The 11,932-nt window shown below is 37.2% G+C and overlaps 1 protein-coding gene across 3 annotated transcripts in view; it reads left to right on the forward strand.

Annotated features, from left to right (window-relative positions):
* LOC133607584 (serine/threonine-protein kinase PAK 3) overlaps positions 1-7,958 on the forward strand; it is a 63,425-nt gene extending 55,467 nt beyond the window's left edge. For all 3 annotated transcript variants that reach the window (XM_061962346.1, XM_061962349.1, XM_061962347.2), the window contains 7 exons: positions 605-653; positions 741-853; positions 1,015-1,132; positions 3,555-3,654; positions 3,735-3,931; positions 4,007-4,144; positions 6,801-7,958. In XM_061962346.1, coding sequence (XP_061818330.1) covers positions 605-653; positions 741-853; positions 1,015-1,132; positions 3,555-3,654; positions 3,735-3,931; positions 4,007-4,144; positions 6,801-6,890 — 805 coding nt within the window. In that variant the 3' untranslated portion in view covers positions 6,891-7,958. The remainder of the gene's footprint in view (positions 1-604; positions 654-740; positions 854-1,014; positions 1,133-3,554; positions 3,655-3,734; positions 3,932-4,006; positions 4,145-6,800) is intronic.
* Positions 7,959-11,932: the final 3,974 nt, after the last annotated feature.

Consider the following 11,932-nt stretch of genomic DNA (forward strand, 5'->3'; position numbering starts at 1 on the left):
CAAGCTTAAAATGTGAGCCTGCTCTGTCAAATCCGGCCTTCCACGTATTCTCCCATCGACTTAAATCAGTTTTGCTTCTACGCGCTTCCGAGGCCATATGGAAGTTAGTATGCAGTGTACACCACACATAACAAAATGATAACAGAGACTTTCATAAAGTGATCGAATCTATTATGAATAGAAATAATGTATGCACAGATCTGGCAGGCAGGTTCAATGTTATTTACTGTTCAATAGTTCTTGCGTCACCATTTCACTGTGGTCATTTATCATTTCATATCCATAAATTGCATTTATAGATATGAAACATAATAAGCACAGGAATGGACACCTCCCTACTCGCCTTTGTTTTGAATTGTGTTTCCAGTGTGATTATTTTTGAGGAAATACGATGCTGTGAATGAATGTTGTGGATATTGTTTTCGTGCGGGCAAATGCAAATTAAATTTACTGGGAAGCAAATTCATATTAATCCAATTGGGTCAAAGCATTTCCTGTGACGATGATGATAAATCCCTCATCATTTCCAAGCGTAAAAAAAGCGTGATGAAATGAACCTAATTTCAAAACAAAAGTGATGAATTTTACATGTGTTTGTCTCAAGGGCTTCTGGCACTGTGTATACCGCCATCGACATAGCAACAGGCCAAGAGGTAAACAAAAGAAGATCATGGCATTTAATGCTGTAGATGTGTTGCTGGGAAGTGTACTGTACATACAGTTTGTTCTTGTCTCCTCAGGTGGCCATCAAGCAGATGAACCTGCAGCAGCAACCCAAGAAGGAGCTGATCATCAATGAGATCTTAGTGATGAGGGAAAACAAAAACTCTAATATAGTCAACTACCTGGACAGGTGTGTTAACAGATGATTGTGCATTATTTCATGGATCAGGACTCTTTCACTTCTCTTTTTGCTGCCCAAGTTGCAATACTGCCCCCTACTGTTAGTATTGCTACACTTCAGTGTCAGAATGACCTCTCCTTGACACTGAAGGAACATTTTTTCTTTCATAGTTACCTGGTAGGAGATGAGCTGTGGGTGGTGATGGAGTATTTGGCCGGCGGCTCGTTGACAGACGTGGTGACTGAGACCTGCATGGACGAGGGCCAGATAGCAGCGGTTTGCAGAGAGGTAAGAAACCCAAATGTAAAGACGGTGACGGCAACCACACCCACTCCCACCGATCACAGCTAACTTATATTTTGAAGGGGAAAATAGGATTGTTCTGCCTGTCTCTACATGTGACTGGCTTAAATAGATGAACAAAAAATACATTAGTAGGGATATAAATTTTACAAAGACTCACGATTTTGATAGAGTCGATTCTCAATTTAAACTGATTGTTGTAAAAAATTATTTGGTATAAAAATTATAATAAAACCTTTTCAAAACAGGTTTCAAAAGTTCCTTTTGGACATATGACATGTATACACAGTGAATGAGCATGGGGATAGCATAAAGACTAAATAAAAATAAAAACAGAAACTAAATAAATATTCCATTATTTCGTGATTTCTGTTATTTCATGATTTATTTATATTAAAGTACCAGTAGAGGGTAAAAACAAGTTGCCTTTATATTGAAGCTATTATCATATATGTCTGATCTATGACACCAAAAGACTTCTAAAGTTTGTGAATAATTAGATATGGTCAAAATAGTATCAATCTCACGGAGATTCTCGAGCCATTTTGAGAGACAATGAGGAAGCCTGTCACGTGATCGCGTGACATTGCTGTAGGAACCAAAGATCCCTTCCCTATCAACAACAATGCTAATCAAGCAGACTTTGTGAGAGCCAACAACTATTACCTTGGGATAAATTAAGATCCATGACCTTATACTTTTGAGCCCGAACACAAAGAGGATGAGCAATAAGTTTTAGAAGCCGAGTGATAGATGCAGTTTCATTGTGACACTAGCATCCTCAGCGTTGCTCGATGCTCAACATACAAACTAACAATAACAAACCAGAATAAAACAAACACTTACTGTATTATTTACACTCTCGCGGTGATGCGGACCAACGGGACTCTCACATAATTCCGTTTAGATGAAGATTCAATCGCAATCCTCACGAAAGGTAAAACAAGTTATTGCAAGAAGTGTCTTGTGGGGTCTATTTCGCCATCTCGGGCAATGTCAAAGTCGACCAGCCTGTCAGACCATGGCCACATTTGTCTACTAGCAGGTGAGAGATGCATGAATTATAATCTAGAATTTACTTTTAGCAAGTTTGTGACTAAGCAAAAGCAGCCATCTGCTCAGTGTGCCAACAATAGCAGTGTAAGCTAGCATTAGCTCACTGCTATCAATGCGCCGCTAAAATAGTCCGCCTGCATTGGTGCTTATAATAACAATATCACTCAAATATTTGGTTAATTTTCAGGTCACGATATGTAAATGGAATATCGTTGGCAGTTTCTGGATGTTCTTAGAGAGAGTATAATTTGCGTAACAGAGGACCCTCAATCTGTTGACTCAATTGTTGGCTATTTATTTACGATTTTGACTGCATAAAAAATCCAAGCATATGTGTTCTTGTCTTACATAAAGAGTGTGAATGATAAACACCACCTATATTTCCAATTTTTGCGCATTTCCAGTATGATCTGATAACATTGTCAGAGTGCAGAAGTGTTACTACCGCGATGTCAATCTCCGAAAATAACCGAAGGTATAGAGCGCAATATTCAAATAGGCTGACTGAATTTGTGACGTTTTCTGATGTTTGGACAGTGTTTTCACATACTTTGCGAATTGGAAATACAAATGGATATGGTTTAATGGATACATCCATCCATCCATCCATCTTCTTACGCTTATCTTATGTAAAAGTGCATCTAAAAATATAATCATTTAATGAGATTTTTATTTTATGATTTAATTAATTATTTTATAATTTAAAAACGGATTTAAGTCAATCTATTTAATGTAAAAGGTAATTATTTAATAATTCAATTATTTTTTTCATGGTTTTAATTCAAGATTTAAAAATGTTTTTAAACATGAATAAATACAATTAAAAAAATCTAAATAATTGCAATTAAAAATGTTTTTAGAAATGTAAAAAAAAAAAAGTGTTTCTTAAGGAAAAAAATGTATACATCATTTTTGGTTCTTGAAAATTATAAATAGATTTATTGTCAGAATAAAAATTAATTGTAATTGAGATGTGAATAAAACAATCTTTTTTCCCATAGTTCCTACTGAATCTTCATTATGTGTTACTAGTGCAGTTGGGATAGGCTCCAGCTCCCCGCGACCCCCAAAAAGGACAAGCGGTAGAAAATGGATAGATGGATTACAAAGTTTTCACTGTTATTGGGAACACTTAACCTCCGTAAATGGATGAGTTTGGTGTAGAAGAACTTGACCTCTACACCATCAGACACACGTTGGGACAAACAAAACTGCAAAAACTCAAATTCAATCGAGTTTTAATATTAGAAATCAATTCAAATAAATACTTGTAGACAAATACATACTCAAATCTGAGATATACTTTCCTGAAATAAACAAAATCATTTTTAAATGTCCTGCTTCTTTTCAGTGTCTTCAGGCGCTGGACTTCCTCCACTCCAACCAGGTGATCCACCGAGACATAAAAAGTGACAACATCCTTTTGGGCATGGATGGTTCGGTCAAGCTGAGTGAGTTTTTTGTCATCGGCATCAAGATTCATTCGATCACGAGATCTCTTATCCGTTGCTCCCTCTGTCGCCCTCTACAGCTGATTTTGGCTTCTGCGCCCAAATCACTCCGGAGCAGAACAAGCGCAGCACAATGGTGGGGACGCCTTACTGGATGGCACCGGAGGTGGTGACCCGGAAGGCTTACGGCCCAAAAGTGGATATCTGGTCTTTGGGAATTATGGCTATAGAAATGGTGGAGGGCGAACCGCCGTATCTAAATGAGAATCCACTCAGGGTAAGAAACGTCATGATAGGATATCAAATAGTATAACATTTTATTTCTGCCTTTTCACGGCGTGTGTCTTTACAGGCCTTGTATCTGATCGCTACCAACGGGACACCGGAGCTCCAGAACCCAGAGAGACTGTCCTCTGTCTTCAGAGACTTCCTCAATCGTTGCCTGGAGATGGACGTGGACCGCAGAGGTTCTGCCAAGGAGCTGCTTCAGGTAATAGACATGAAAAACTACTTCAGTTTTACAGTTGTGTTTAATTCCCTCTAAATCTGATAATACACATATTAAACTAATCAAAATGTGTATCGTCCCTCTCAGAAGACTTTATTCATTTTAAACTCATTTGATGAACATGACTGAAAGTAACACAAGGGAGTTTTTAGCACAGAATTAATAAATATATGAAATATGGCCACATGGCATTTATGCTAATAACATGTTGACAGTAAGTATATTACAGTTATTCAGCTAAAAGATATTAAATAATACAAAAATAATTTAGGTAACATGACTGTGACACCCCCCGCGACCCCAAAAAGGGACAAGCGGTAGAAAATTGATGGATGGATGGACTGTTACCTAAAGATTTTGACCCTCAAGTGATAGTTGAAATATCAAATATGCAGAAAAATGATTGGACTTACTTTTTTACTGTCACCTGCAGAGGATCTGAGTGGCACAACTTCTTGTGGACCAAGTGATTCATGGAATAATCCATATTTATATTGGGGGTAACGTGTCATAAGGTAACAGGACTGAGTGAAACCCCAGGGACACAAATAAGTAACTAAATTGTTGTTTTAAAAAGTTATAATAATGAAAACAAATTTGGCACATAAATGGACGGTCAAATGGGACAGAAATAAATACATATTTAAATGTGTCATAAATTAATTATTAAAATGTGTCATTATTTTTTATAATGTAAAAGTACATTTAATTTCTTAATTGTTTAATTATTTAAATATTCAATAATTATTCAATCATTTAAATTAAATATTTCAATGTTCAATTAATTATTTAATTCAATATTTCATGTTTCATTATTTCTCGATTTATTTCATAATTTAAATATCTATTAAAGTATTTCATTAACCTGCATGTCAGCATGAGGGTCAAATGAGACAAAATTAAATAATTAGGTGAGTGTCATAAATGAATTATAATCTGAATTAAATACATAAATGTGTCAATAATTTATTTAATGCAAAGACTTCCATGATTTAATATTTAAATATTAATTGTAATTTATTTCGATATTTGATTATTTCATGATTTATTTCATGAACCTGTAGCTTATTTTATCTGTCAAACTTTGCCGTCCGCCAGTGGGCGGGTCCTAACACCTGATTAGTTACCCGACACTTCCACTTCGACCAGAGAAGCGTAGAAGTACTGCTCCATATTTTGGTAAAAAGTGCAGAAATAACTCCGACAACGTGAATACATTTCTCTAACTGCTAGATGTTCTGAGTCAGCACGTCTTCCTTCCACACACAAAGGTCTAAAATATCTACCACCACCTCCTGAAAAAGTATGAGTAAATCCCCATTTGACGCCATGTTTTGAAAGACTTCCAAAGTTCCAGGCATCAGACCAAAGCAATTGTTGGACTAGATTTGTGTAAGCCCCGCCCACTGACTTGGAGGGATTTGACAGATGAAATAAGTTCATAAAGCGTTAACACAAAGGTTCATGAAATAATTAAATAAATCATTAAACCATTAAATATTGAAATAATGGATTAAAGGATTAGATCATTAAACATTTTAATATTAAATAATTGAATGTAATTTCGCATTACATAAATTAATGACACATTTTATAACACATTAACATATTTCATTCCAATTATAATAAATTAATGACACATTTAAGTTGATATTTAAATATGTCCCATCTGACCCTCCATATTCCTGATCAGTGATTCCCAAACTGCTGTATGCTAAACAATCACTTAATTCAATTTTCAAACACAGTGTTACTGTTCAAACTGTGTGCAATGTTACAGTGGCCATAACATGTTTTCATTATATTTGTTAAATAAAACATCTGCTTTGTTTTTTATGAATTTTTAGGCCTACTATGCTACTGTACTTTAATGTTGCTCATTATGGTGGTACTGTACTTGAAGAGCCAAGTGTTTTCTGAGGTGGTACTTGGTGAAAAAAAGTTTAAAAACCACTGATTTAAATGGTTATATTTCATGACAAAGTCTAATTTTAGGGAGAGGCGACAGGCAACAAATGTATTTTTCTGAAAATTCAGCTTTTAGATTTGACTTATTAAATCAATTTTCAGGACACTTTGCCTGATAAAAAAATGTGTTACAGTTCATTTGTTTTATACATTTTATTTCCTAAATATTCACTAATTCGGTGGATTCCCACAAAATAGTTACAACGCAAAATTTGTTTAGGAAAAAATTATGTTGGGTTTAAAATGTTTACTTCACAATTACTAGCTTTCCATGTGGATTGTTTGCAGGCGATACCAAGTTGACAACTCGTTATATACTACAACTTAATTTTTACATTTTGATTATGTTTTGGAGTTCATGAGAAAGTGAAAAAGTAAAGCACTGCAAAGAAGTAAAATGCCATGTCAGTCAGTCATTTATAGTGTTGAGTTTGTTGTAAACAACATTCCAAGAGTTTCACTGAGTAGCACAGCCAACATTTTACAGCGCATGTAGCTGCAGATGAATGTTGACCCCTCATGATAACTCAAATACAGACACTCATTCAGGGTTTTATTTGGGGCGTTTGTTTCAATAATGGCAGCGTGACCGCCGTATGTTAATACTTAACACTTCATCTTCGTTTTATTGCATCCGTCTCACATTTTTATTCTTTCCTTCCGCGCGCAGCATTCCTTCCTCAAGCTGGCCAAGCCGCTGTCCAGCCTGACGCCTCTGATTGTAGCTGCCAAGGAAGCCATAAAGAACAGCAGTCGCTAGGGGGCGCCCTCTATGCTCACCCAAGGCTGCAGCCCTGCTTGTGCGTGCAGGCCGGGTCATGTGACGGCACAAAGCGGGAGGGGGTCCCAGTGGAGCTCTCTCTTCCCCCTTGCATTTACGTAGGACGGATGTCGGCCTTGCAGCCTCTCGGCCCCGTGCTGCTACTAAAAAGGACACGTTTTTCTTTGCGCTCATGTACATGTAGAGCAATCCATCACTAGTGTGTGTGTGTGTGTGTGTGTGTAGGTTCTGTATGGGGGGGGGAAACAGTCGCTTCAAAACCAAAAAAAGAGGACAAAAACGCCCTCGAAGAAGAGCTTTTGGTCGAGTTTTCTCGTGTGCGGTGCTAGAACAGGCCACGCCCACACCTGCAGTCACTGTGCTCAGTATGAGTGAGTGTGTGTGTGTGTGTGTGTGTGTGTGTGTGTGTGTGTGTGTGTGTGTGTGTAGGTGCAGTTACAGGGGAGAAAGCAAGGTTCATTTAACAACTCTTAAAACCTTAAAGGGGCTGTTTGCAATTTCCTCACAGTAACATTTTTCAAAGCAAAAAATATAAGAACACCACTGGGTAGCTTGTTACCATTAGTGGCCTAACAGAACTCATTTGTTTGACAATTGTCTATATTTTTCACAATTACACAGTTTATGAAATAAAAACATTTGGTTTGATCGGTGTTTACGACGGTCACTCGTACGCGCAGGAAGCGCGTGCACACCTACAAGACCAGTCCGAGAGAGGCAACGAACAATTTGCAGTTTTAATATGATGGAATATACAGCTAATGCTAGCTATCCAAATTGATATTGTTAGCTAGCTACACCTAAAGCTAACGTGCGTGCATCTGTTGCGTACGTTCGTAATGACGTCATTACGTAGGAGAAGTGGTAAGAGGGCGGGATATGCTGTGTCAAATACATTGGAAAGTTGGCGCCCTCTATGCATCTGTGTAAGTGTTGCAAACAGCCCATTTAAGATAGACGATACACACTCTTAGGATCCAAAAGAGATCCGATCATAAAAGTGTCATTCGTCAGTTAGCAATAAAATTTCCTTTTTTTTCTTCCCCCCCACCTTTAACGCTTGAAATCTTTCAACAACTTCTACAACTATCTATCGATATAGTTTTTTATTCGTCATAAATAACGGAAAAATGCAAATAATGCAACATTTTAGGTGTGTAACGATTCGTTTTAACGATTCAATTTGATATTTTGGTTGCCGATACGATTCAGGGATGATTTTTTTTTTTTTTTAGAGCGATATGATACGAAACGATTCAGTGAGTTGAAATCGGTTCAGTAACTTTTTAGCAAAACAAATCAGATATCATAGTCAGGATACAGGACACTGCAGGTGAAGTTTCTTATATTCCTGATATTTATTGTAAGATAATTATGTATGAATGAATTATGGATACAAACGAGCAAAACTTGCAGAGCACAGATATACTTGAAATTTAAGAATATCAATCGATGTATCGATCAATCGTTACACCACTACAATATTTCTTAAAATAGGTTGGAAGGAAATATTTGAGGTCGGGTAATTCAAGTGTCGAATAGGTCAATCATTTATGAAAATTGATTTTGATACAGTAGACAGAAAAACTGTGCCTCCTGAGCTAGAATTGGAGAGAAGCAGGCAGGACTTGGTTGAGTTCACACAAGTCTTTTATACATCTGTCATGTTATATATAACTGCCCAAGATCATTTTTATTGCATTTTAGCGGTTTAATGATAGTTTACCTCATTTACGCTCATTAAAGCTCTGAGAATTATGCCCAGATGAAGTCATCAAAGCTGAAAGAATTATGCTCACGGTTTCCTGGCGCTATCTGGAGGTTATTTATACCAAAACAGAATGTTCTTGTTTTTCAAAATTGGCGAACATTTGCTTCATTAGGTTTTCATAGAAAAAACATAATAATATACCAGGATTACAGTTTGCTAAAAAACTGTTATAATGGGAGTCAATGGTGCCGAAAGAGTTCTTAAGAGAAAGTGTGCTTACTTTGTTTATATAGCTAACAATGTTGCAATCAAAAACAAAATGCAATTTCTTATTGGAAAAAAAAAAGCTTCTAGTGAAACGTAATCATCTCACACAAAAAAATTTAACATGTAATGCCTGTTTTGGGGCCTAATGGTGCACAAGGGATAACTAAACTGGGTTTGAGTCTCTGATTTTAATTCATTTGATCTCATTTTCAACAATACAGATACGAATATTTAATCTTAAAACAATAAATCCGCCTCTACATTGTCAGCTGTATACATTATTTTAAAATAGTGTATGCATTTGAGCAGCATGCTTTTTAAATAAGAGTATTCCTTGCTAAAGGGGAACTGCACTTTTTTTTAAAAATTTTGCCTGTTCACAATCATTCTGAAAGACATGACGACGGATGTATTTTTTTTTTAATGCATTCTAAATATTAAACAAATAATAGTCAGCTTACAGGGAACTCACTATTCTGCCCAAAAATTTCGATGATGCATTCAAAAAGCGCCAACAATACTCTATTTACATTTCCTGACTTGAATATTAACCAAGTATAAGTGATATTGTTATTATAAGCACTAACGCAGACAAACTATTTAGAGCATCGCCGTGATCATTACCGTGTGTCCCTATGTTTACATCATCTGCTGTTTCCTTGCTTCCCTGCGCTTTGTAAGTTCCGACAAGTTGGGACACTTTCACAGCCGTTTCCGACCTGGAACTGGCGAGGACGACACGAAAAGCACGTGTCTCACCACCCCCTTTGGTGGAGTCTGGAAATGTGTGTGTGTTCTCTTACTGACTTGTGGGGGTCGCTTTTCCCCATGTAACTACACTAGTGTGTGTGTGCGTTCTTGTCTTCCAACGCACTTCCAAAACATCCTTTCATCCAATGACACTGTGCATATATGCGTGTGTTGTGTGTGTGTGTGTGTGTGCGTGGGCTACCTCAGGCCAGGCCTCCACCCTGACAGGAGGTGCAGGGTAGCTGCTCACCCCCATGTTTGTACAGCAGAGGTCCACCAGATGAAGGAATGATGCAACACAAGTCATGCATGTTAAACAACCAATAGTGTATCTCATCATTCACATAGGTTAAGATTGTTAGAATATGTATGTATGTAAATATAACGGGGGGTGACAAGCCCCGCCCCCGCCTCTCTCCACCAATCCCCACTTTTTTTCTTTTTTTTTTGGCAAATTTATGTAAGAATCTTCAGGCTGCGTTATGATAAATGTTGTTGCATCCTGCAAATGGCAGAAAAGAACACACACTTCTGTCTTGGGACACCCGAGTATTTGGGTGCCTGTGAGGACCTTTCGCTGAGAGTACTCATGTCCAGTACACGTGCGGACTGTGAGCACAAAACCAAGGTGAAGATGGGGAAGACTCTGACCACCACCATTTTGTGTGGTCACTCCTTTACATTCCTATCTTCTCAATCTGTCAATCTGTACACGTGCTGTGACAATTCCTCTAATGTGTATCAAGAGAATGGAACAAAGACAAAAAAATGTTACTTTTTAAATTATTCTTCTTCTTACTCTTATTATTGTCTAGCTTTGTAAAAAAAAAAAAAAAAACTGCTGATCCATCCGGCGTACCTCAGCAGGCTGCCCATCCCACCACCTGCCCCCCACCCCCACCTGTTCACCCCCCACCCGCCTCCTCGCCTTTGGAAAAGGACAAAATGAGCGATGGGAGACATGAGGTTTTGCATAAAGTATTTTTGTGGTTGAAGCAATAGACTTTTTGAACTTTGAATTGTGCATGGCTGTGTCTTGAGTGTAAACAAAACAAAAAAAGAAGAAAACATCACAGTTTGGGAACTGGACTGAAATAAAAGGAGGAAACAAGCGTCGCTGTAAAGTGTTGAGGCTCTGTGCTATAACTTTTGCTGCAGGCTGACTACGTGAGGACAAGCGTCCTCTGCGGTGGACATTTGTCTTTTTGCATAACAAGATTATTTTTTTCAAACACTTAATTTTTGGCGGTTATTAATAAATCATCATAGAATGCTAGTTGTCAACACACCCATGGACACAATCTAAAGTGATGATAATCCATTACAAGATCTGTATCAAAATGATTATGGTAGTGATGAGGGGTGTTTTGATACAACTTTTTTGCTTCCAATACGATACTGATATTAGAGCTGGTACCGATATTAATGCTATACGACGGCAGCATGAATCATACATACTTTACATAATACTTTACTTGAAGTGAAGAATGTTGAAAATGCTTGATTATGTGCAATTACTCAGAAAATAACACTAAACTGCTTATTACTAGCTGGCTTATGTTTTATTTAAATTGAAGTGGAGTGGTAAATGTATTTGTTGACACATAGTGGCCACAAAAATTACTCAAATTAAACTCATCACAGTAAATGGATTTATGCGGGCCCATTTGTTGCTGGACGCTTATATATATATACATAACTATCATTATTTGATACTTGTTTGTATTTACAAGTGTCATGTTTTAGACTGGAATATTGTTCAATTAAGGATATTTACGGCGTATGTCTAGCTTGTGTGCTATTGTGTGCCCAGCTGTTGTGTAGCTGCTAGCTCCTAGTAGCCTATAGCCTACCATGTTCACTTTATGTAAAAGCTGTCCCAACTTTGCACAACTGAACGTAATGCAGGACTGCTTGTTTCGGCACTTATATGGGAGCCAATATAATCCAACAATTGTTTTTTTTCTGATATCCAACAGATATCTGACATCTTTTTCGAATCGAGCCATCATTACTAATAATGCTTAGTTTCAAAGTATTCACTCCATGTTATTGTAGTGAGGTATTAGCCCTAGAGGCAATACTATCGGATACAGGTGCACCAAACGTTGTGTCTGGTGAGTCAAGATTCATTTGACCACATCACAATGTAGCCTTACTCACATTATATTAGTGTGATACAATATTTAGTATTCACTGTAAAAAGTCATATACAAGTTATATTTAAAAAAATGGTAATTGTGCAATATTATTACCTGCATTACAAATAGTCATCATGAGGCTATAGGCTCGT

This window comes from Nerophis lumbriciformis, linkage group LG09 (genome assembly GCF_033978685.3).
Source record: "Nerophis lumbriciformis linkage group LG09, RoL_Nlum_v2.1, whole genome shotgun sequence".
NCBI lineage: Eukaryota > Metazoa > Chordata > Actinopteri > Syngnathiformes > Syngnathidae > Nerophis > Nerophis lumbriciformis.